Source organism: Drosophila innubila (assembly GCF_004354385.1).
Source record: "Drosophila innubila isolate TH190305 chromosome 3R unlocalized genomic scaffold, UK_Dinn_1.0 2_E_3R, whole genome shotgun sequence".
In the NCBI taxonomy this organism is placed as follows: domain Eukaryota; kingdom Metazoa; phylum Arthropoda; class Insecta; order Diptera; family Drosophilidae; genus Drosophila; species Drosophila innubila.
The window spans coordinates 8,816,783-8,842,276 of NW_022995380.1; the positions used below are offsets into that span (position 1 = coordinate 8,816,783).

Below are 25,494 nucleotides of genomic sequence, written 5' to 3' on the forward strand. Positions count from 1 at the left end.
GAAATTAGAATTACATGGCTCTTTATATCATAGAATTAAAAAAAAACATATGTTTATCCAAATCGAAAAAAAATTGAATGGGAATGACAATAATTGTATAAATATATATAGATTGACAAAATAATTGTTGTCTTTGTTTTATTTTTAAACTTATACAGGTAACTGTTTTCTGTCCCGACTTCCACTTGGAAAATTACTATATAGTATGTTTATGACAATCGGTATGCAATTAGTTAAGCATCTTCACACAAGTCTGAATTCACTTTCTTATCCATACAATTAATCGCAAGCAACGTTGCGGCAATGCGACCATGCGGCGAATGCGTAATATTTTCAAACGTAGCTTCACTCTCGTCATGAAGGGTCAACTATTAGATTCAGCGCGTCCCTATCTGCAGCTCTTCTCGCTCCTCAGCCTGACGCCGCCTCCTAGCAGTTATGAGGGAAGTCATCGCACCTTTCAATGGAAGTTATTGATGCTCATCTTCAGCTGCTACACCTGCTGCATCTTCCTGCTTGGTGTCTATGTTAGCTACATAAACAAATTGGTACTTGACGTCGAGCTTCAAGAACTAGCGGTAAAAGATTTCAGTAACGTTTTGGGCATGGCTGAGAAGGTTTTCTACATTTTTCTTCTGGCCACCAATTCTGTTTATATGCTGATCTGTTACCATAAATTGGGTCGCATTTATTGCGAAATTTCTTCAATAGAACTTGACATCGTTGCAGCATTTCAATCAATTGGCAGTCAACGAAAGCATTATAATTTTCGAGTCTACCTCTTCAAACGCATTGGATTGTGGACTATCTTCCTGTTTGTGGCCTTGCCATGTCTAACGTTTCCTTTGTTTACGCACTTCATGCCATGGCACAAAAAGATCCTCAGCGAGTTTATCCTGCTTGTACTGCAATTTAAAAGCTTAGAATATACTTTGCTTGTAATATTAATTCAGGAACTGCTGCTACGTTTGCGTCAGAAGCTCATTCAGATCCAACAGGAGCTGACAATCTGCGAACAACATGTCCTTCTTCAAGCGCTGGTTCAGGCTATGCGAAAGAATAAACACTTACTTGCTCGCATCTGGAAACTAGTGACTGAATTGGAAGAATACTTTATGTTGCCAATGATGCTGTTCTTTCTTCATAATGGCGTATGGATTCTGAACAGTGTCAATTGGACCTATATGCAGGCTGACAATCCAAAAGATTGTTGTGGCTACTGTAAGCTAAGAAACATATTAGAATTACAAATTAAAAAATTTGCATGTATTATGATAACAGCCCGCATTGGACATTTGCTGATACTACTATTCAATCTCCTGATACCCTGCTGGATCAGTCACAACTGCATAAAAACGGTAAGTGGACTTTTGAATAATACTTTAATCGCTGAGCTCATTTATGTATTGCAGTACAACAGTTTTAGTCGCATCCTTCATAATATTCGCTGTGGTTCTAGTCTGGTTACACCACAGCTTCTCAAGATGATCCTTATGGAGTATGCCTTGCAGATGGAGCATTTAAAATTGAGATTCACTTGCGGTGGATTTTTCGATATTAATCTCAAGTACTTTGCAGGCGTAAGTTAAATTAATATTAAATAATGTTACTTTTAATGCTTCATTTGAATTACAGATGGTTCTCACCATCATCAGTTATACTATAATATTGATACAGTTTAAGATGCAGGCGATGCTAGAGGCCAAACAGGCGGCTACGCAACGTTTGAGCTTAAGTTTAACAAGCAAGGGCAAAAGCTCAATGAATGCTTAAAGCTTAATATTTAAGAGAACTCTCAACTGAACAATTACGTTTAAATTTCGTATGAAGTTTGTTTATTAAACTCTATGAGCAACCTTAATTTCAAGATAAATTATATAAAAAATATTTTTAAAACAATGTTTAAATAAATAAATATAAAAAGTTAAGTGAAAAAATTTTTCAGCATTAAGACTAATTTTTTTTTAGTTATAATATACAAAATATCAAATTTTATATAAAATGGTAACATTGATAAGAATCCATTAGCAGTTTCCTAAAAAAAAGTATTCTTAAGCCATATAATAAAAACGAGTTCCGTATAGCGACCGAAATTGCCCCACGTGTTTTGGAATTAGCATCATTGAATTTCACAAAAACCAAATAATTATTCAATTCGGAAAACAATTTGTATGAACATGACATTAATTGTAATAATATATACAGATTGACAAAATTATTATTGCTTTAATTTTTTTAACTTTTATCTATCCGGACATCCATTTGGAAAAGTACTATATGTTTATAAAAATTGTGTATGCAATTAGTTAAGCATCTTCACACAAGTCTGAATTCACTTACTTATCCATACAATTAATCGCAAGCAACGTTGCGGCAATGCGACCATGCGGCGTATGCGTAACATTTTCAAAACGTAGCTTCACTCTCGTCATGAAGGGTCAACTATTAGATTCAGCGCGTCCCTATCTGCAGCTCTTCTCGCTCCTCAGCCTGACGCCACCTCCTAGCAGTTATGAGGGAAGTCATCGCACCTTTCAATGGAAGTTATTGATGCTCATCTTCAGCTGCTACACTTGCTGCACCTGTCTACTAAGTGTCTATGTTAGCTACGTGAACATTATTATACTTGACGTCGAGATTGAAGAGCTAGCGGTGAAAGATTTCACCAGCGCTTTGGGAGTGGTTCAGAAGGTTTTCTACATTTTTCTTTTGGCCACCAATTCATTTTATATGCTGATCTATTACCATAAATTGGGTCGCATTTATTGGGAAATTTCCTCCTTGGAAATGGACATCGATACAGCATTTCATGCATTCAGCAGTCATCGAAAGCATTCTAATGTTCGAGTCTACCTTTTCAAACGCATCGGATTGTGGATAATCTTCCTGTTTTTAGCCATGCCACGTATAACGTTCGCATTGTTTACAATCTTCATGACATGGCACGAAAAGATCGTCACCGAGTTTATACTGCTTGTAACGCAATGTAAAAGCATAGAATATACTTTGCTTGTAATATTAATTCAGGAGCTGCTTCTACGTTTGCGTCTCAAGCTCATTCAGATTCAACAGGAGCTGACAGTCTGCGAACAACATGTCCTGCTTCAAGCGCTGGTTCAAGCTATGCGAAAGAATAAACACTTACTTGCTCGCATCTGGAAGCTTGTGACTGAATTGGAAGAATACTTTATGTTGCCAATGATGCTGTTCTTTCTTCATAATGGCGTTTGTATTCTGCATAGGGTCAATTGGGTCTATATGCAGGCTGTCAATCCAAACGATTGCTGTCGTTACTGTAAGCTTAGAAACATATTAGAATTACAAATTATATATATTGTGATTACAGCCCGCATTGGTCACTTGCTGATACTACTATTTAATCTCCTTATACCCTGCTGGATCAGTCACAACTGCATCAAAACTGTAAGTACATTTTTGAATAGTATTTCCCTCGCAGGGCTCATTTATGTATTGCAGTACAACAGCTTTAGCCGCATTCTTCATAGTATTCGAGGTGGGTCTGGACTGGTTACACCGCAGCCTCTCAAGATGATCCTTATGGAGTATGCCTTGCAGATGGAGCATTTAAAATTGAGATTTACTTGCGGTGGATTTTTCGACATTAATCTCAAGTACTTTGCAGGCGTAAGTGAAATGAATTTAAATAAATTTTGCTTTATCTTATTCTTTTGAATTACAGATAGTTGTTACCATCATCAGTTATACTATAATATTAATACAGTTCAAAATGCAGGCGATGTTGGAGGAAAAATAGGCCTACTCAACGTTTAAATTTATCAAGCAACGGCAAAAGCTCAACAAAAGCTTAAAGCTTAACATTTAAGAAAGTCGTTAATTCAAGAATGTTACTGGTACATTTTAATTCCATATGAAAAGAGTTTATTGATACATTTATACTATTATTGTTTCGGTAATCGCAGTCGAGCAAAGACAACTGCAACTTCAACGATCAATTATCTTAACCTAAGCCTTATTAAACATTTTATGTTTGTTGTTGCTGTTAGTTGTACTCATAATTAGTGTAAAGTGTTATTGCGACATTCGGCTTATGATTAAGTGTGTTTTTATATGCTATATATTGCTTATCACCTACTGCTAAATATCTGCCTACCCATGACCCATCAGTGTTCTACTAACTTACACAACTATTCAAATGTACTTTTATAGCTATAATACATATATTGTAGTTAGATTTTCATTCTCGTGAAATGTTCAGTTTCGTACTTCTTGTTTGCATTTGGATTTTTGTCATATAACAATCATTTTCAAATTCGTAATCACAGACTGAATAACTGGAATAACTTATGCAATATTTAACTAGACAACAAATTAGCTATTTAAAATGGACAATCGCCCTCTGATAACCAAACAAATGACCAAACCAACAAAGTCTATTGGTTGACAAATCTCAACTGTGTGGAAGAAAATATTGTATGTATATGTACGTATATGTTTATAATAAAAGATACAATAATGCCGTTGGCAGTTAGATTTACAATTAGTTTAAGGTAAGGCTCCATACACTGATGATTAATTATACAGAATAGAGTTCTATGCATGTATAGATATATTCATATTGGTTTTTAAAATAATAACATATTGGAAGGACACTGGTGGTCTTATACACATACAAGGTCTTACAGTCTATGCAAATTGCTAATTACTTGGGCTAACTAGTCAAAACATGTCCATGTTGTCGGTCATGTAGCTCAGCAGGTAGTACAAATAAATAAATAGACACACTGTAGGCAGGAGATAATTCAGCAGTAGGTTAACTATTATCCCGTCCCATGCTTTCCGTTCTCGAACAGGCCTTTCTTGAAAAAAGACGACAGCTGTACGAGCGAGGCACGGGTGAGGCCCGGTCCACCAGGTCCGGCATAGATTGGGCATTGCGGTATCTTCGAGCAGACGACAAAAAGGCGTCGCAGGTAGAGCTCCAACAGACGGCGACGATGCTTTGCCACGGGCTCACTGTTAGAGGCGAAAAGTTCCCGGCGTGGGAAGGGCAATGCAGAGATCTACAACAAAAAATAATTGATTACAACAAAAATATAGCCAGAGAATGATTGCAGACTTGCCGTGGCGCCATAGCAGTGCTTCATGCACAGATGCAACTCGCGAAAGCGACTATATCGACGCAATATGTTGAGCTTGCCATCTGGAAGTGCAATGCGCACCTCGTACTCGTAGTGAGTTTGTTTGCCAGCTCCGCGCATAACAAATGTTGGTATGGTTATAAAGTGTTCGCCTTCAGCTATGAACACAACAAACGATCTAATTAGTTTTAAAGTTCACTGAGACTTTAATCGTTTACTTACAAAACTCGCTAATGGAGCAACACGATCTGATCGTGCCTGGCGGATATATTTCCGAGTTGGAACTGGTCATCTGGGTGGCTCGATCTTCCTCACAGCACGTAGAATGCGTCTCAAGATCCTGCACCGATTGCAGCATATTCTGTTCCAATTGAATGTAGCTTCGTTGCAGATCCTGCAAATCGGCAATCTGCTCATCCAGCTCTGTTTTGTTAACATCCGATTCGAGATTCTTCATAATCAATGCCTTTTGTGCAGCAATCTTGCATCGCATTACATGTAGCGGGCAGTAAGATCGTGACATTCTTGTGCTTCGGGCATTTTCGCCGGACGAACAGGAGCATGTCTCCTCATCGCTACGCTTATTACCGTTGACTTTATTTTGAAGTTGCGCCGGATTGCGACTGTCCAATTCGACGCCACTGTCGCTCATCTGCTGACCAACTGAGATGCTGCCACTTCCGCTGCTGGGACCCGCCGTGCAGGTGCGCGAAGCATCCTCGCTGCTTCCTGATAAGTCATCCTTGCGCGTATCCTGAGTATCATATCCGGCCTCACACGAGTAATTGCTCAGCGGCGACTGCTGTCCCTCCGTGATTGTGGGCGACGAGAAGTCAGAGTGGAAAGTATCACATGTTTTATACGTGTCCGACTTGGACACATCGTCCATATCATTAGAGTTCTGCGCCTGCAATTGCAGGCTCAGTTTTTTTGATCGATTTGCCTGGGATTCTCTCTCGCTTTCAGCACGCTCCTGACACAGGCGCTCCAATTGCGCTTGGATTTCTAGCAAGGCCTCATCCACTTCTGCGATTTTATTGGTGCTTGCATTAAGTATGCGTTCCTTCTCGGCTATCTGTTCGTCCAGCCGGCATATCTCCTCATTCTGCAAGACAATTCAATTTATTCGAGTAACTTTTCTGCATTTTTTTTTTCATACTTACGTTTCTTCGCACCGTATCCTTGATGATCCAAAACGAATTTAGTGACTCGGACACCTTTAGCAAAAGATCATCGTTTAGCGGAGTGCCTTCCTCAATCTTTATGCCCATCTGTAAAATAAATAAGTTTAACATTTCAACAGCAACGTTTTTGGACAAGCAAATGAATATATATTTAAATAAGAAAAATTATAAAGAAAGCAAACAAACCTCATCCAGTGTGCCACAATCATGCAGTTCCTGCAATTCTTTCGCTACATACTCAGAGAAATCACGTTTCTTAGAGTCGAGCTGCGTTTGAAACGCCAAAATTTGCCTACACACAATGTCGATCTAAAACGAAAATGAAACGAACAGAAAAGTAATAAAAAAAAAGTCCAAAACATACAAAAAACTATAATCTAAGCATAAAATAACAAACACAAGAATCTGTTCCATGCGAATTATAGTCGATCATACAGGACGCACCTGAACCTTCTCGTTATTCTTTTCCCAGAGGAGCATTTCCTTGCGGGCAATAAGTTCCTGTTCGCGACAGTTCAATATCTGCATGCCATCCAATTTGTCCAGCTCAAGGCGCCTCAGTTCCTTCGTCAACTGATTCACCTTCGCCTTGTACTGATCGTGCATCTGAACGCGCTCCTGACAAGGTGGAAAGCATGTATAATAATGATTAGGTCGATCTTGACGCTTTACTTACCACATTCAGCTGTTTCAAGGCATTCTCAATGGTGTCAAGTATTTTGCGATTTTCATCTTGCAGTTCGGGATCATCGCGGGAAATGGGTTGTTGTGGAAAATACTGAGTGCGTTTATGGGGCGATGAAATGCTGCCCGTCATGGTATCCTTTTCAATATCCGGCAAATTCTCCCTGGACGAGGTAAGCAGATTTGATTGTGATAGATAGATATCCAACCTCGAACGTGTTAAGTCCTTGCGCAGCTTCTCTGCTTCGCTGGGATTGTTAAATCGAAATATTTTGTTGCGTCCCAGCAGTATATAGTCCCCCTGTGAGATCTGCTTAGGCTTGTCGATAGAAATGTTATTCACCGCGCATTGAGCTTGGGGATAAGGATGTAGAGTTGCCACACCTCCCTTTACCACAATTTTGCAGTGCTGTGGTCGAATGTCATCACCCACTAGCTCAATATGGGGCGCCACTTCGGCATCCTCCGTGCCAATGCATGTCTCGCCCTCCTTTAAGCTATAGAGTGTGACTCCAGTCGTCATATCATTGTGTATGTCAATCAAATGTGGTATTTCTGAATCTAAGACAACGCCAACGCCTAATTTGCGCAATCCCAGACTCTTCTGCTCCTGCAATATGGACTGGGCCACTTTCCACTTCTCCGTCCATTCCTCTGTGAGCACTTTCTCCTGCGCCTCCTTCTTCTGCAGATCAGCCAGCACCTTAAGTGAAGGCTGCAGCGAGTGCTAAGGAGAACAAGAGAAGGAATTATATTTAACAGAATAAAATAAATTCAAAAGGCTACAATATCATCATGGTATAGGGTATAATAAGTTATGTTATTGAAATGCTTACAGTATCCCCAGTTAACATGGACTTGAGCTTGTTTATCTCCTCCCTGAGCTCACGTATCAGCTTTACATTGGCATCTTCATTGACCGTGGGCGTGTTAATAATATTCTTGGCACGATTCGCATATCGCAGTGTGCTCAACGTCTCGCTGTAGTTACAATCCGCTGGCGATAATGCAGCTATCATGATTGTCTTGCTGTTGCCACCCAAACTATCCTTGAGCAAAAAGGTGAGTATGGAGTCTCGATACGGAATGTAAAGTACGCGCTTTGTTGCACTATTTGGAGTTGTGGCCATCGAGGTAGAGTTATGCATGATGGCGGCACTCGATTGTTCCGCCAATGCTGAGATGACGCTGCCCAGCGATACGAGAGATTTGTTGATGTGGGCGCCCTCCTTCAGCCGATCCCCCGTTGCACCCGTTGCATTCGCTCGCTCGCTGCATAAAGAAACGATACATTTTAATGGTTGGAATCACAATTTCATGCTCCGCTTACGCACCTGCCAGCCAAATCGACCAAATGGATTTTGGAAACTGTCTCGCTTGGCATGTCATTCATGAAGACGGCCTGCACAAATGTGATCGTGAAGATGGCGTGACTCCGACTGCTCGTATCATTCATGTTTGTGCTGGCCGTAGTGCGACGTGCATTACCACGTGCAATGCACTCCTGAAAGAAAGGATAAGTATTAGAATCTTTCTAAGCCACTGGACAACTCTCCAACTCACCTGGATTTCCTCGAAGGCAGACACCGCATGCTGCGACAAACTCACGACGTAGGGACCCAATTTAGGATCTTCACGCACTCGCAACGAATGTCCCGTGTTCTGTGTCGCCAGCAGGTCCTTGACCTTCTCATTATAGATCTCCAGATAACTGGCATGTGTCCGATATCCCGTACCCGACTCCTGGCTCACACGCATTCTTGCAAACAGCTCCTCGCAGATGCGTGGTATAAGTCCGGGATTTTTCGGTGTTCCCATCATGGTGAACGTCTTGCCCGAACCCGTCTGTCCGTAGGCAAAGACGCAGGCATTGTAACCTGTAAATGAATAAAAAATAAAATTAAAAAAAAAGGTCAAAGGATTGCGTTCTCATAATCCGACTTAAGGCTCACATTGCATTAGAACGCTTGACCAATTTTAACTCACTGTCAACTTTTAATTGAAAAGTAACTGGAAGGCATTAGAAAAGGAATCGTTTTGCAAGTAATTATGCTTGTAATAGTATTTGTCGAGAAGTAGCAAATTTCAAAGAACAAGGTCAGCTGTCTACTGTATTAGATTGTCATTAAAGCGAAGCTTCGGGCTCAAGTTTCAAGTTGTTCTGAAATTGTATATTTTCGACTTTGACTAGAATAATTATCAATGTAATTTAGATAGACAATATAGGTCGCTGGAAGTAATTTTTCTAAATGTTTCAAAAAAATAGTTTGCGAATAATATCATCAAAAATAATTGGGTCTATAAAACTACAAATTTATTTAAACAGTTACTATTCTAATAAATGCTCATTTGAAAGAGAAATAATATGAATATAATGCCACAATACAAATAAGATGGTTAAATAGAATAAAATAAACGGAAACTCAGTATAATTGGGTATGATTTAAAAATAAAGCCTTCGCTTTATAGAAGACTTACATATGTAATAATAATAAAATGAACCACAGAAACAATTTTAAATTTAAGCTTCAATCTTACTTCAAATGCAAGGTCTAATCGTATGAAAATTGACTGTTATTTTTATCCGCTATTAAGTGGATAATATTATGGTTTTCATTGTTACCTAAGAACCTTACTCACCAAAGACCAATAATAATATAACATTATATAAGCTATGGCTATAAAAAAAACACTCATTAGGATTATATTAGAAACAATACAGGAAAACGAATCCGAATATGTGAATCACTTTTTTAATCACATGATTGAATTGTATGATAAAGACTTGGTTAAACAATTGTGAAAAAGTCATGGGATGCTACAGGCATTGCACATCTGTGAATGACCCCTCTCGATCAGGCAAAAAACACTTTTACTGTAATTACAGCTCAAGTGTCAGTCGACAGACAGACGGACAGACGGACGGACAGACAGACGGACAGACAGATGAGTCCCACCCAATGGGCGTTTAAGCACCACAACAGCTTGTTGTGTTGGGTTTGATGTCTAGGCAAGAGATTGCTTCGACGGCGTCATCTGAGACCGCACAAGTGGCGCAACAGTAACAACAACAACAACAATTGCTTAGCCAAGTTACTGTCGCTTTTAGCCAGTCATCAAGTATTCAAAGCCAGGCTCTATGTGTGGACATCACTTGCAGTTTTTGTTTTGTTTTGTCATTCCCACTCGACCAGTCGTGGCCCGAGCAATTTGATATTGAAAGCGTGCCAAGCAGCAGCAACAATAACGCAAACAACAACAAGATGCTGCAACAAACAGCTAAACAGCTGTTCCATTTCGCTTGCCATTTTGTGTTATTGTTGTTGTAGTTGTGGGCGAAAGTTAGTTTTTGTTTTTGTTTTGTTTTCGGCATAGTTTTTCGCCAAACAATAAAAGAAATTCGACTTCTGTTACAGTTTTCCGCGAGTGAAAGCGCATAAAATATTACGCACTTATGAAAATCAGAGTTAGGCACATGACACAATCGTGTCGAAAACAATCCCTTCAAAGCGGGACCAAATTCAGCTGATATCAATATTCTCTTTCTGACCCTCTCTCTTTTGTCTCTCTCTCTCTCTCTCTCTCTCTGTTTGTATCGAGGAAAAATATTACGTAGCCGCAACGTTAGGCGGAAATTTGCATGATTACTGAGGCATATACTACATACGAGCACGCGAAAATTTAAATGCGAGTAGAGCAAATTTTTGTGGGCTAGTTTCATTATTAGACAAGTTTTTTCATATTTAAACAGGGAAATTTCAGCTAAAAACTTAAATCAAATGTAAACAAATCACATCAAAGGCAGCAAATCGACAACCTGTCTGACAGCCAAATCATCAACAAAAAGCCAACAAAGCCAATGTCATGGCCGAAAAAAAAACTGCAAGCTTTAAGCTGAGCTGAGCAACTTGTATTTGATTACTTTGCCATTTTGACAGTAAGTACGTCACAAAATGACGTCATCGTCATCAGACTTTGTCAATTCAGAGCTCCTTAAGAATTATTAATAATATTTACTACCAACACATTTATTTCAATTTAAAAAATTTTAATTAAGTTGCCATCATTTAAGTTGTCATTTTACAAGCAACAAAATATATGTAAATGACACACTAAATGTCAACTACTCACCTTCATAGGCACAATCGACGACATCGGTGCCCAGATCGTTGTACACCTGCTCCTGTGTGGCAAAGTGTGAATCCTCGGCATTGAATGACCAATAAGAATAATCAAAGGTGAAATCGTGATGAGACTCACGACCTGCATCGCGTATGGACTGCAAACGAGGCTTCACCAGCCGCGTTTTTTTGTTCTCCATTTCCACAATGAGCTCAGAGTCCATTTCCTTTTCACTGTGAAGAGAGAAGGAGAGGGAGAGAGAAGACATTAGTACACCCTGTAAATGACCTTGGCCGATAGAAAATAAACCTAAACTAATTGACATCATACAGATGTCGTTATCGTTGTTAGCATTTTTCCTAGGGCCCCATTAACTTGGCTAGCAGCTCGCAACGACTTGGCCATAAAATAGCGCTATTTATAAGCGTTTTGCATGATCTGAAAATGTTGAATGACACGAGAATTCACATGACTTTTCCAGGCGGCAAAGCAACACAAATAAAATTCCGGTTTGTAGATAATCATTAAATGAAAACTTGATTGCAAAAAAGATTCGACTCGGTCAGTTAGAACTTTTGAATATGGGTACGGGGGTAATCGTTTGACTTTGATATCGAGTTCTTGATACACCCAACGCAGTTGCATGTGCCACCCAATTCAAAAGACTTGCCACATTGACTCACTCTGTCAATGGCCCCGCAGCAACAACACAAACGATGCAAGTATCTGTTTATTACTACTATTTCAGTACATCTTCTTTATTTTTTTTATCTGCACGCGTCTTGTCCCCATTTATTTCAGCAATTTTAGGTCGTTCCTCTTTGCTCATAGGCTCAATGCGCATTGTTGGTGGCATGCTTACGCTCCACTTTCAACATGTACTTGTATTTGACGAGTCTAACTGTGAGTATGGGATGAGTATGGGTATGACTATGAGTATGTGTATGGGTATGAGTTGTTCTCCACTCATTTCATTGCTTGCGAGTGGTTTTAATTTTTAATCTGTTTGGTTTTCTGTGCATTTTCACTCAGTTTATTGCGCATTCCCCTCAGCAAGTTATCTAAATCTGTGGCACTGATTTGTGCCTCAATTCCAAACACAAACACAAGCATAAACACTGCAGCGCCTTCAATTATGACCAAATATCTGACTCATATTTCTGCAGCAAAAAAAATAAATAAAAACAAAAACAAAACAAATGAATGAATCGTTGGCAAACATCACAATGAATATGGAAGTTGCTTTATTAAAAATCGCGTGATCATAATATCATGCATAATATTCGTAAATTCATCGTACATCTACGTTTATATATCTAAGTTGAAATATGTGTAGAAAAGATGAAAACCCAAAGAAAATTCGAGTTGAACTTTATATAGTATTAAATAATAAACATCGTTATTATATTTTGTCAGATTTTTGATAGAGAAGCGCGCTCTTCCATGACTACACTGCAAAAAATGTATTTTATGTTCCATTTGTTTCAAGTTCAGTTAAGCCAGATTAAGAATATACAATATATAAGAATATTAAATGACAATCATTTTACCTACGGTGGACTATGATTTTATTTATTTTCATTGTCAATAATTTTACATATAGTTGCTAGAGATAATGATTTTTTTTCTATAATTTGCATTAATATATTTAAAAACTATTTGTAGAAATTTTATCAGCTACAATTGTAATTATGTAGGTTTACATCTTTTAAACTTTGATTTAAGTTTAAAAAAAAATACAAATTATTATAATTACTCTAGCATTTAATCTATAATTTTATTTTTGACTGCTGTATTTATAATAAAATACAGATAAGATAGTATATGCTATCAAACGACAACAGTAAGTCTTGTCGGGCTTAGAGAACAGAAATAAAATTGACAAATCAATGTTAAATAATATGCAAAGAACATTTTTAAAATGAACTTCATTTCCTGTTTTCTATTTTACAAATATGAATAAATATTCTCAGTGTGAAAAATTTGCATTCACGCTAAACAAAACAGCAAAAGTGCTTAATAATATGTATTTACTAATAAGTATGAGTGTTTGCATGTGTGTGTGTGTGTGTGTGTGTGTATATTTGTGGAGTGGGGAACATTTGTGAACTGCTTTACACAAAAACAAAGCAGATGACCGATGACGTCACTGACGGTGGATTAAAGAGCGAGATGGAGCAAGCGAGAGAAAGAGAGAAGTAGAGGGAGTTGATGAAGTCTATTTTCACCTTAATATAACAAATTTTTCATGCACAATTAACACCATGAAAGGCCAATAAAAGGTGAAGCTAAACTCATTTGTATATAAAAAAATATTTGTTGCTATAATTGAGATGAATGACATCATAAGAAAGCTTCATCTTCTTTGTTGCCCGTTCACAAATATCTTTTCTGGCTTTTGTTCGCTTTGTAATTACAAATACAAATACATTTATATGTTTGTACGTGTTTAAGCCAAGTATAGTAACTGTGCCAAAAGCAATGACCGCGCCAACAAACAACACGATAAACATACAAAAAAACGCTTGCTAGACCAGGTTAATAAAACAACGACAAAAACTTCGAAAAACATCAAGATTTTTGTTTAATGCGGCTTTAAGTAGCCGTTAGGCAAACTGAAGAGGGCCAACGTACTGTGTTGTCGTTTGCTTGCCCAATTTGTGGTCCAAAAAGAACTTGGCTACGTCAGCAGCGTAAATAATTTTGGTGAATGGTTTTACAAATACAATTTTACAATTTTTATTAAATGGGAATGCGCAACAGTTTCTTTATGCCAGTTGGGGGGCGTTTACTTAAGCGAATTGCCGCCTTATCGAGATAAAATCCAGTTCCAATTTGAATTCTAGTTCCAATTCGAACTAATTCCAATACAAAAGCCATAACTTGAGTCCCACTTACCGCGAGTTAAAGGGGCGAACCCTCACAGCAACCTTGAGCGACGACATTTCGGTGGTTGTTTCCCCACTGTTGTTGTTGTTCTTCTTCTTCTTGGGTTTGCTGCTGCTACTCCTTTGCTATGCGCTGCGGCAGGATAGCTATGTTAGAGATGGTAGTAGTAGAATGCGCGGGGGGAGGAGGAATGTCGAGGGCGGCACTGTGTACAGTTAGGCGGCTAATGGCAACAGCCACGTAATTTTGGCTATTTGCACACAACACAAACACCTTGCCACTGTTACACAGTGTATTTCGTTACGATATTTCTTGCTTGCTTTTTCACTATACTTGTATGTATTTGCGCGATATTATTAATGTTGTTGTTATTGTTGTTGTTGTTCTTGTTGCTGCTGCTGGCCTTGCTTATTAGTTTGTTTTTCTTTTCGCTGTCTGGTGCAGCGCTTCATCGTCCGTCACACTTAGAGCTCCACCGCCACAACAACAAGCCAAGCACATAATAATAATTATTTTACACAATTTGATTCACTTGCACCTTTCATTGTTTATTGTTGCCCACAGCAGAGCAGCAGCAGTCGCAGCCGCTGTCGCAGTCGCCGTCGCAGTCACAATCCAACGCAGTCCACAACACAGGCCCTATAGATGTGCGTGTTGTGTCCCGCATGTATGTATTGGTGCCAATTTAGAAGTAATTTTTTTTCTTTGATTTCTAGCGTATGCAAATCGAGGCAAAAAAAAAATAAAAAACACAATAGAAAAGATCACTTAATTAACACAATTGCGCTAGCTAACGCATTACGAACAAATTTTGGTTAGTTTTGCTGTATTATTGCATTTTGTGCGCGTTCCGATATAGTTTCTAATAAAGTCTTCTTCTTACTGCAGCTAAATCACAGAGTTGCACAATATTAACATTGGCAGCAGCAACTGTAATACTCAAAATGGCACAATGTTACAGTTAACAACAGCAGCTGTAATACTCAAAGTGGTCGTGTTACAGCTCCATTGCACAAACAATAACAAAATGCTAATAACATGACATAAATCACAGGTCAAACGGACTATTTTTAAATATTATTTTTCTTTTCGATTTTGTTTTGCATTGCGATTGTTTTGCGATTTTAAAAAACCAATAATTTCCAAATGTAAGCAATGTTATTGCTCACCCCCTTTTAATATTAACATAAGCGGCTAAGTTAACAGATACATAAACGAACTATGTAATGTTAACGCAAAATGCTCAGCGAGAAAATTACTGAAACGGTGGGTGATTTAAATGGATTTACAAAGCAATAAGATCGATTATGACAAAACGCTTTAAATTCGCAATTAAATTAAATATAGGTAATCTATTTTAAATTTGATATCAAAAATCCGAACATCAACAAAACTCTAACAAAAAAACAAAAGACCATCGCTAACATTTAATTTCATACTTTGAGTAAAATTTCCAGTAAAATTTCATAAGTAAAGTGTTACGAAAATATTTTTTAAATCAATTGCACCTAATTATTTATACTTAAACTGTTTTGCTTTGGCTCCTTAGGCTGTACGTTGACCGCACAAGCACAATTACACACCGTGTAACATATATTTACATATTAACATAGACTCAAGCGCATACCCTGTAAATATAAAATGTGTTAGCGGGGAAAAGTTTAAAGTTTTGCAAATGTATATTATAGAAAGACCACAAAATCTATTATTATAAGTAATAAACATCACTGATCAGGGTGAAATCTATCATTTAATATTATTTTAATTTCCCTAAAAAATATAACAATTCAATCGCATTTTTAATATATAATGTCTTGATTATAGGTACATGCTTGCATTTGTGTGCTTTTTCAGTATTCTGTAAGTTTTACAATAGTCAGATAATAACACGCAAGCCATTCATAGAACATATGTTGAAAGAGCGTAGATTCAGATAAACAGATTCAGACATATAAACAAAGATATATTTGGCATGTCAAGGTCTCTTGGTTAGCTCGAACTGTGTACAGGGTAGGTCCGCGTCGAGCAGTCTCGATTGTCTGTGCTTATTTTGTATGTGTGAGCGGATTGCATAGTGAGCAACAAAAGGCCGGAAATTTTCAATTCTGTCGCATGCGTAGCAAATACACAAAAAATATCAACAACAACAAAAAACAAATCTCAAATCTTGTGTAAAGCGTGTAAAGCGGCGATGCTTAAACCGGCTTAGTCGCTTTTCAACAACAACAACAATAAGCGTCGTCAGTCATCATTCACTCATTTTGTCAAATTCTCATACGTATAAAGCTGAAGCAGTTTTCGCTTTCAGTTTTTAGTTGCATTTTAAACTGTGCTCAGAGCGGTCGATCCGAAGATTCGAAAAACGTGAGTAACTTTTTAGATTTTATTTGGAATTAATGAAATGTGCTTAAATATCGAGATTAGTGCTTGGTCAACTTTCTATATGCTAATGCGGTGAGCTTTCCACAACTATTGATCAGCTGTTTGAAAGCTCTTTAAAACTCGTCTCACGCCCCAAGTAAATTTGACTTCCTGACTGCGTCAATCATTGGGTGTTTAAAGTTCAACTAAAAACAATTTTAATATTTAATCTTAATGTCATGCTCTGCATAACAATTGTGGACCGCTTCGTCATTAACTGGCAAATTACGAGAGAATGTAATACTTTTAAAATACAGCGGAAACTTCTTAAACCAACCTTCTTAATATTCTATACGTTTTACAAATAACGAACAAGAATTTTGAAATATTTAGCTTAATATTTAACTAATGTCAATTTATTAATTTCTTGGATTTGAAATTCATTATGTTTATTTGTTTCCGACTTTTTCTAATTTTGATTCGTTCTCATTATAATGTGAAATTAATTCAGAATTAAAAACTAATATATTGATAATATTCCACAATTAAAAATTAACAATTATAAAAAAAATGCAATTATTAACGTCATTATTTAAAATTACCGTAATCTTCTATTAAAAGTAAATATTTTATGAATATATATAAACTGTTACTCAGTTGAAATAAAAATAAAATACATTAGCTGCATTTGAATACCATTAATGTACACAAAAATTATATATTTTATGACTCACTTTACACGTAGGCGTTAAGACAGTAAATAAATAAAACGGACGATGATTGTATGCTAAGTTCTTGACTGCCTAGAGACCTATAAGTAGATGTATATAAATTTTTCTTATATCGTTATTAGTGAATAATTGTTTTGTTTGGTTTTGTAATTTGGAATCCTCTAAAAGCGTATGTCTATTTGTGTAATTGTATACGAAGTTGATTGAGCACTTGAATGGGATATGTTGTAATTACAATTGCAATCAGGTATTGTGAAAAAATCATTAAAATATATATGAGATATGCTATAAATAATTAAAATTAATTTGAATGAATATTTGATATTTAAGTGATCTCTAATATATAAATAAAGATCTATATATAAAAAGTGGCATAGAATATATCAAGAAAAGATCTAAAATAAGATATCTGTAAGATATCTATCAGCAATGTATAGCATCAATTCTTAGGAATAAATCTATGAGTGAACTCAATACTGATTTTGTAAGAGATAAATCAAATAATTTCAATACACACATATTTATTAGAAATCGGATGAATATTTGAGAGATCAGTAAAAGATAAAAGATATAGACATTGTATACTCGTATCATTGGAAACTGTATTTGGTATACGTATTAATAAAAACTTTTAGTTTCATTTACTCGAGAAGTCTCAAGTCTGGGCTTGGCCTTGGTCAGGCATTAGCACTTCCCATTGTGTGAAGCCTAAATAGGCTTTAGGGAAGTACTTGGCTTGACTTGCACAGTTATGTTGATATATTGAATCGTTTTTGCTGTTTGCACAACGTAAACAGCTGATTTTGGCGAGTGTAAATGAACGCATCTAACAAATAAACAACAAATGGGTACAGTAGAGACACAGTATGTGCGCTCAGACTTAGAAAAGAGCTAATCAAATTGTCTGTAGAACGTCACGGATGCGTCCAATTGATGCGACCAATTGCACAAATTGCGTTAATACCGCATCTCAAACAGTTCATCTCCCTCCCACTCTCTCTCTTTAGTATATCACTGTAGCTTCTCTAGAGATAATTGTATGCCACACGCATACGAAACTGCCAAAGAAATCGGAAAGCGTCCATTTGAGATAGGTTGATTAGTCAGCGATCAGTCTGTCGGTTGTACTCTTATATCTATATATACTTCAAGTCAGAGGCGTCGCTGGCTCAGTTGTCGTTTGACAGTCGTCAGTTGTGCTTTAAGCTTGAGATACATAGATACATTTTGTATCTACGCTTGTGCAGTGTGAGCAACCAATTAAATTAAAGCCGACGATACAAAACTTACCATTGTGCTGTAAGCAAGCGAGCAAACTGAATATTCGTCTAGCAAAATAAGTTGCATTTACTTGCTGAAAAGATACTTTTGCTGTAGCTGTGTCTATTGCTTTATTAAGAGCTAGAGTTCGAGTCTTATGTAAAAGTGCATGTGAACTAGACTTTGGACTGCCAAGTCAAGTGTCAATTAAGATTATGACATGTAAAGTATCTTAAAGATACTCTATGAGCCACAGTCAGTTTCATCTCATTGCAAATAATCCGTTTGACGTTTTGAAGTCAAGGTCAATCTTTCGTTTCAACCGGTTTCTACATTTACTACTTTTAACTGCTTGTGGTTTAAGCCCAGTTTTGGTCAATTGCAAACCGAGCATGCGCCGTGAATCTTTACTTAAAATTATATCATTTCTTACAGCCAAAATGAGGCATAATACATCGCTGTTGTTGATCTGCACTGTTGCTGCACTTCTCGGCCTTGCCACGGCGACAGATGTGAAGCCATGTCCCAAATGTAAGTAGCACATTGTTAGCCTACAGTGTTGCAACTAACTGCTTGCCACTTGCAGCCAAGTCACGTGCGCTGACTTCCGATGAAGTGACGATTTCCAACTGCCCCAAGAATAAATGCATTTTGAAGCGCAACACGGAGGCAAGCATTACAATGAAGTTGAAGCCGGAGCGCGACTTTACGGAACTCACGTCAGACATACAGGGTATCATATTGGATGTGCCGTTGCCATTCCCAGGGTATTATGGCACCAGCGCCTGTCCCCATATCTATGATGCGACCGGTGAGAAAAAGGTCGGTTGCCCCCTTAAGGCCGGCGAGACATACACCTACAAGAATAGCTTCAAGATACTGCCAGTCTATCCGACTGTGAGTCTGGAGATACATTGGGGACTCGGCGATAAACAGGGCGATGCTGCCTGTTTCCAAATACCTGCCAAAATTAAGGCCTAAATAAGTCAAAACGAGTCGTATTTTGAGTCGCGTCGTAAGGTTATAAGTTTTATTTGTTATTATTAAAGTAGATAAGAGTAACGATTAGTTAAGTTAATATAGAATTGTTTAAACAACTGTGGTCAATATTGCGGCATCCAGCCAGTGACGCAATATTGTGCTTGCAACATATATGAATAATGCATATATATAATGTGTGGTTAATAATTGCACAATTAAATATTAAACATTAAATATTACAGATAACAGATTAAATACACATTTTACATATAAAAAACAATGAGACGAAACAACAAAAGAAAAAACCTATTTTCAATTACATTTAATTTTATTATGAATGTATACATATATAGGTAGATGTATCTTTTCGCTTTGCCTGCTGACCAACGTTGCGTATGCGCAATTTGTGCTATTAATTAGGCCATAGCATGCAATGCGAGGCTTGTGTGCAGATCACTCGGAATGATGGCATAAATATCGTTTAATTGTTTTCGTTTCAGTGTGTGTATGCATGTGTGTGTGTGTGTGTGTGTATCGTTTGTTTATTTAGCAATTACGGGTCAAAGTTCACTTTTTGAGTTCAAAGAAATCGCCAATTGGCAGCTGTTGCTGTTGTTGTTGTTGTCGTCGCTGTTTTTCTGCCTCGGCCATCGCCTGTTGCAACTTGCGCCAACTCTCAGCCGCATCGGTGGCATCGAACTGACGCTGCAGCTGCTTCAGCTGGTAGCGGTGCTGGCGCAGCAGCTGCCTCCATTTGCCTCCATCGTTGAAATCACGCGACAACGCTGCGTCCCCCTCCTCCTCCCTTGGTGGTGGCAAGGCCGCTGAGGGCAGCAACAAATCATTGAGCTTATTATTATTATTGTTGTTGTCGCTTTTGTTGCTGTCGTCATCCATAAGGTTAATATTGTTATTGTTGTTATTGTCGAGGAGCTGGTCAGCTAAATTATCGCCATAGGGTGTAGCCTATAGATAAAAGAAGAAGCAAAGAAAGTGATCATTTAACATTTTAAACCAGGGACTGCAAATTATAGTTATGAATTTAAAAAAAATTGAAAACAAAACAATTATTATAAAAAAGTTGAAAAATAACTATTAATTTAAATTTTTATAATAAAAATTAAAAATACATAATTAATAATTCAATTTTAACTGTGAAAACTAAATATAATTTTTATTTTCAATTTTATTATAAAAATCATAAATAAAAATAATTTGTCAATTTCTATTATATAAATTGAAGAATAAAAATTGAGTGCAAATATCAATACCTCAAATACCCTTAATATACGTCCATTAAGGTCGTGTAATGTATCAAATTATTGAGCCACACATCATAAATATTTTTAGATTTTGGAAATACACTAGTTTGTTTAAAGGATATTTACATTCAATTTTTATTCAATTTTTATCTCTCAATTTTTACAATAAAAATAGACATATAATTTGTATTTTTGATTTTTATAGTAAAAATTGAAATTAATAACTATTTTTAATTTATGTAGAAAAAATTGAAATTAATTGCTATTTTACAGTAATGAGTATACACGTAGTCAAAAATGTTTGATTTTACAAATTAGCTATATATGTTGCAAAGTTTTGGGAGGAAGTTTAAATAGAATTAACTCGGAATATTGTATTATACATAGACTTACGAACTTTTCAACTCAATATCTAAGGCGTTTTTTTTTTTCAAATACTTATTAATGTTGTAAAATATTTTTTTATAAAATAATATTGCAAATGAAAAAGTAAGAAATAAATTCCGTTTTGATTTCAAGCAAATTTAATTCCCAAAAATTTGTAAAATCAAAAACAATGATCAATATATTTGTCGCATAATAAATCGCTTGGTTATTGAGATGAGTCATAGGAGTGGAAAGTTCAGGAAGATCATTAAGTTCGATTTTCAATGGCTTTAAGTACGCTATTGACCCGGAAGTGTCACATTAAATGCATTATTAAGACTAGCACAGCTTGGTTGAACATTCCAATAATAACTTCCTTAAACATTTGCCTGGTCATGTCATAAATTATTCGTACAAACGGCGCAATTTAATTTGATTTGGTTAAACCGTTGATTTAGTTCTATATTTAATATACAGATTATGTTTGGATTAGATTAAATTAATTGTGGTTATTTATACCAGACTATCAACGACATTAGATACAATTTGTGTAATTGATAACTCACCTGCTTAGCTGCAACTACTGCCCTGTTGCCCGAGCGTTTGCCGTGTGCTGTGAAAGCAAAGGAAAAATGAAAATTAGGTAAGAAAATTGTGTGTGTGTTGAGAGTAAAAAAGTACTTACCACCCCAACAGGAGTGTCCATATTCCAGGCAGGAGCCTGAAAACCAAATGTGAAAATATTTATTATTCAACTAATTTAACACAAATCATCATCAAGCTGAAGAGTTAAGCTTTGTCTGTGAATTTATGCTGCAAAAGAATGTCAGGAAAGCCCCCTCAACTCCCGCTGAGTTGCATTGATCACGAAAAGGGGAAGTAAAAAAAAACAACAGGGCTTAAAAAGTCAAACAGCGGGGCAAATGTCTTGGCTTAAAAAAGTTAAAGGCTGCGTTGGCGTTGGCGTTGTTATTATTGCTATTTTTGCTGCTGTTATGTTGTGTCGTGACCTTTGATATATGTGAACCATTACAGAGAGTCGTATGAGCAGCCAGGTAATAAGCGAGAGCAGCTGAGTAATGTGTTGAAAGCAGCACTCAGGTGGCATGAAGTGCGTGGTTAACATGAAGTACTCGTAGCTACGAGCCATGTAGAATGAGATGGACTATTATGCAATGTCCTTGATAATGCAGCTCATTGTGTTGGCCAGAGAAACTAATCGTACAAATGGATAGCCAAGTCGGCCATCAACACAAAAGACTTGGCTTGACTTGACGAGGCGTCAAAAAGTCAACATAAGAGGCAGATGGGAACCCAGAGCATTAGTTTACGCAACAACAACAAGCGTCAGCATCTCCTGGCAACAGGCATGCCACAGATGTGTGCTGCACTGAAATGTTGGTAAGACCTTTGCATAAGCCATTGATAAAAATAAATGTTCTATCACGTTGTTGTTGAACAACAATGACTCTATCTATGACTTTACTCCACTCGACTCGACGCGTTCAACTGTTGCTAACGCCCTGTTGCCCTTTGGCTGCCATATGTTAAACGTGTAATCATTTGTCAATTACTTAAACCGTGGATTAATTGCGGTTGACGGGCCATCAGAGATAGCCAGGATCTTTGGATCCCTCATCGAGTGGGGCTGTCATTAAAAGGACTTCATTGAAGCCTCTAATTAACATGCCCATCCACTTTAATGGGGTCAACCCTTGACTGTGACGCTAGTCAATGGTCAACTTGCGTTTGTGTTGACCCTCTCTTACCTAACGTCATTTTTTCTTTTTTTTATTGCCCAACAAAAGTCGCACATCAAAGTAGAAACTGATGAGCCATCAGGCAATAAACTTATTTTTAATTGTTTTCTCTATAAAAAAATCTTAGCCGGAACGGTACAAGTTTATAACCTTTCCTTTTCTATTTTCAAATGTTCTTTTTTTACATTTTGACAGGGGAATCACACTGCATTTAAATTTGGCTGTTAAAAATATTCTTGACAATCAACAACTTGTTTAACTATTAAACTAAATGGGTTTTGGGATTTCAAATTGTTGAAATAAATTATAAAAAAAAGATCGTGTTTCTGATATCAAAATTAATTAAAGTAATGTATTACTTTATTATCTTAAGTACGTTTAATGTTATGATAGACAATTATAGACTTAAAGCAACTGAAAGCTGCTGAATATTCCACTACTAATTCCAAGTGGAAAAAAAGATATTAATATTGGGTGAAAATTGCTATAAAATAGCTTATCAAGAATCAAGTCTAAGCCTATTTAAAATATTTGAACAGCTTCTAATCTTTTTTGGATATGCAATTCTTTAATAAAAGAAAGACGCTAATATTATAGCTTTTTATTTCTTCTTTCTTTTCCGGATCAACAAATATATAAATTAAAAAAAATTGTATGAATATCCGGAGAACAAACATTACATTAAATATATTGTTAATTCATCTGTGTATCCTAGAGAAATTGGCATTCTATCTTTTTTTATTTAGGTCTATAATTAAATATTATATTAATTAACTGACAATTTTATCTAATTTGTATGGTTATGTAATTCTAGCCTAGGCTTTTAATTTCTTTTCCAGATTCTATTAAATCAACCTGAACCTAACCCAACCCAACGATTTATTACTTATCTGCGATTTGTTTCAAAGTCAAATGCCGCCAATAATTACAATCTTAACTGGAACAATGGTTGTTGTGCTTGTCGTTTTTTATACCCAACATCAACACCTATCTCTTTGTCGGGATTGTGTGTGTGTGTGTGTGTGTGTAAGCATAACCCGAACTAAGCCACCAACACCCACAATTGCAGTGGTGTCAATTTGACGCTTGCAGGCGGCACAGCTTGAGTGGTTCACACGTTTTTACGCTGTTTCACCAATGCTCCTATTTGTTGCCGTTGTTGTTGCTGTTGTTGCTAAAGTCCCTTTAGCTATTGTTGCTGTTGTTGTTGTTGTTATTTGGCACGCAATTTGGATTAATTTACGACTGCAATTAAAATCATTGAGGCATTTGTCTGACAATCGAGCCAGGTGACAACGCAACGTAACCAAATTATAGAAACACCGCAAAAAAGGCGAATGGGGCGTGGCATCATGGCGAGACCAAAGAGCAACAGGAAAATGTGCATAAAATAGATAATACGTATTACAGTTTGTAATAACAACATATATTAATAAGGTAGTTTGTCACTTTATGGCCTACATTGATACGGAATACGGGTTACGGATACGTGTCCGATATCACAAGGCAATATCGCGGGAAATTCTTAGAAGGAACTTGCATGACGCATTCCAATTGGAATTACATGTTCAATTTCGCAAATTTCGACTATTTTCTGATGCATACTTTCAGGCTGCAAGTGTCAAATGATGAAAGGAGAAGGTTGAATCATTTTTCAAGCTGTGAAATTTATTTTATTATATTAATTTATATATAATGTCATTCATCAATTTTTATTATTACTCATATCTTCGCTAGCTGTTTCTAAATTAATCAGTAAGAAATTTGTTTTTAATTTTACTTTATGAAATATAAGTGTCCTTCTGCCTTACTAAGCAACATAAACATATCAAAAATATTTAAAAATTCTACCACCTAAGGCTGAATAAAAATTTTTCTGTTGTGATGATCGTTATTAGTTGTGGAAAAATTGGTAAATTAATTGGTTCAATTCATTGCATTAAATATGTAATACATCTATCAATATTATTATTATTCATGTTATGCATGAATTATACATTACATGTATCTATGAATGATATTAAACCTAGGCTCTTACAATTTTTATTTCAATTATTTTCTGAAGCATATTTTAAGGCTGTGTGGGAAATAATTTTTTGGTTGCGCAAAATTTGTACAAATTATTATTACATGCTAAATAAATGATTGAATCTAGCTGAATAGTTTAAATTTGTAACTGAATCGTATATAAATAACATATATATTTGTCAGAAGTTACACATCGCAGTATCTTAACTCAAAAATGTAGAGCTGTTTTAATTAAATTAGTCAAATTAATTAAAGTTTTTTTAAATTATTTACATAACAAATTGATTCATTTGCAACATATATCACGAAAGTGCGAAGACTATTAGAAATTAGATCCTCCTTTAAAATTATATTAACATACATGTAATTAACATTATTTAATAGATTAAATTCTTTAATTGTTGCTTACCTGTCACGAGTGTAAAGAGCACCAGAAATACCAAAATAGTCCAGTTAAATTTGTTGTACCACATTTTGACTTTGAACTTTTCTTCACACAAACTAAACACAATTTTTTGAAAGTTAGATTGAATTTGTACGATTTTTTTTAGGTTTGCGACTCTTAAAATGCACTTTTCACTGAACTTGGTGCAACAGTATTGGACGTTGTTATCAACTGCGTTTGGGTTAGAAGCACTTTTCGAATTGCCAACAAAATGCGATAGACTGGCGGCTTTTATATCGAGACTGGGTTACCGTAACCGTTAGAACGCCACGGAATTGATAACGACATGCAATACGAAGGC

General features: G+C 36.4%; 5 protein-coding genes across 9 annotated transcripts; 3 read left to right on the forward strand and 2 right to left on the reverse strand.

Moving 5' to 3' along the window:
• The first annotated feature begins 356 nt into the window (after positions 1 to 356).
• Positions 357 to 1,773, forward strand: LOC117792506 (putative gustatory receptor 98b). The gene is made up of 5 exons (XM_034632677.1): positions 357 to 902; positions 954 to 1,221; positions 1,282 to 1,358; positions 1,413 to 1,580; positions 1,636 to 1,773. Exons 1-5 carry the CDS (start codon positions 357 to 359, stop codon positions 1,771 to 1,773), a joined length of 1,197 nt encoding a protein of 398 aa, XP_034488568.1.
• A 657-nt stretch (positions 1,774 to 2,430) lies between these two features.
• LOC117792507 (putative gustatory receptor 98b) lies at positions 2,431 to 3,775 on the forward strand. Its single transcript, XM_034632678.1, has 5 exons — positions 2,431 to 2,976; positions 3,028 to 3,295; positions 3,347 to 3,423; positions 3,478 to 3,645; positions 3,701 to 3,775. Exons 1-5 carry the CDS (start codon positions 2,431 to 2,433, stop codon positions 3,773 to 3,775), a joined length of 1,134 nt encoding a protein of 377 aa, XP_034488569.1.
• A 102-nt stretch (positions 3,776 to 3,877) lies between these two features.
• On the reverse strand, positions 3,878 to 14,980 carry LOC117792918 (kinesin-like protein Klp98A). 3 transcript variants are annotated; one of them, XR_004618200.1, is made up of 13 exons: positions 14,009 to 14,980; positions 11,120 to 11,343; positions 8,552 to 8,865; positions 8,323 to 8,492; positions 7,825 to 8,260; positions 6,981 to 7,715; positions 6,749 to 6,922; positions 6,491 to 6,613; positions 6,284 to 6,391; positions 5,343 to 6,225; positions 5,103 to 5,278; positions 4,717 to 5,042; positions 3,878 to 4,686 (listed from the first exon to the last, which is right to left on the reverse strand). XR_004618200.1 is itself a non-coding variant. In XM_034633245.1 (12 exons), exons 1-12 carry the CDS (start codon positions 14,053 to 14,055, stop codon positions 4,800 to 4,802), a joined length of 3,621 nt encoding a protein of 1,206 aa, XP_034489136.1. In that variant the 5' UTR covers positions 14,056 to 14,980; the 3' UTR covers positions 3,878 to 4,799. The 3 variants fall into 3 exon arrangements, 2 of the variants coding, with proteins under 2 accessions (XP_034489136.1, XP_034489135.1); XM_034633245.1 differs by having other exon boundaries at positions 3,878 to 5,042; positions 6,981 to 7,703; XM_034633244.1 differs by having other exon boundaries at positions 3,878 to 5,042.
• Positions 14,630 to 19,609, forward strand: LOC117792921 (ecdysteroid-regulated 16 kDa protein). 3 transcript variants are annotated; one of them, XM_034633247.1, is made up of 3 exons: positions 14,630 to 14,666; positions 18,787 to 18,882; positions 18,938 to 19,609. In XM_034633247.1, the coding sequence occupies exons 1-3, from the start codon at positions 14,645 to 14,647 to the stop codon at positions 19,330 to 19,332; spliced, it is 513 nt and encodes a 170-aa protein (XP_034489138.1). In that variant the 5' UTR covers positions 14,630 to 14,644; the 3' UTR covers positions 19,333 to 19,609. The 3 variants fall into 3 exon arrangements, with proteins under 3 accessions (XP_034489138.1, XP_034489139.1, XP_034489140.1); XM_034633248.1 differs by lacking the exon at positions 14,630 to 14,666 and adding an exon at positions 16,295 to 16,363 and having other exon boundaries at positions 18,938 to 19,562; XM_034633249.1 differs by lacking the exon at positions 14,630 to 14,666 and adding an exon at positions 18,275 to 18,390 and having other exon boundaries at positions 18,938 to 19,562.
• Positions 19,356 to 25,388, reverse strand: LOC117792919 (neuropeptide CCHamide-1). The gene is made up of 4 exons (XM_034633246.1): positions 25,158 to 25,388; positions 21,646 to 21,681; positions 21,527 to 21,573; positions 19,356 to 20,298 (listed from the first exon to the last, which is right to left on the reverse strand). Exons 1-4 carry the CDS (start codon positions 25,219 to 25,221, stop codon positions 19,900 to 19,902), a joined length of 546 nt encoding a protein of 181 aa, XP_034489137.1. The 5' UTR covers positions 25,222 to 25,388; the 3' UTR covers positions 19,356 to 19,899.
• Between the last annotated feature and the right edge of the window lie 106 nt (positions 25,389 to 25,494).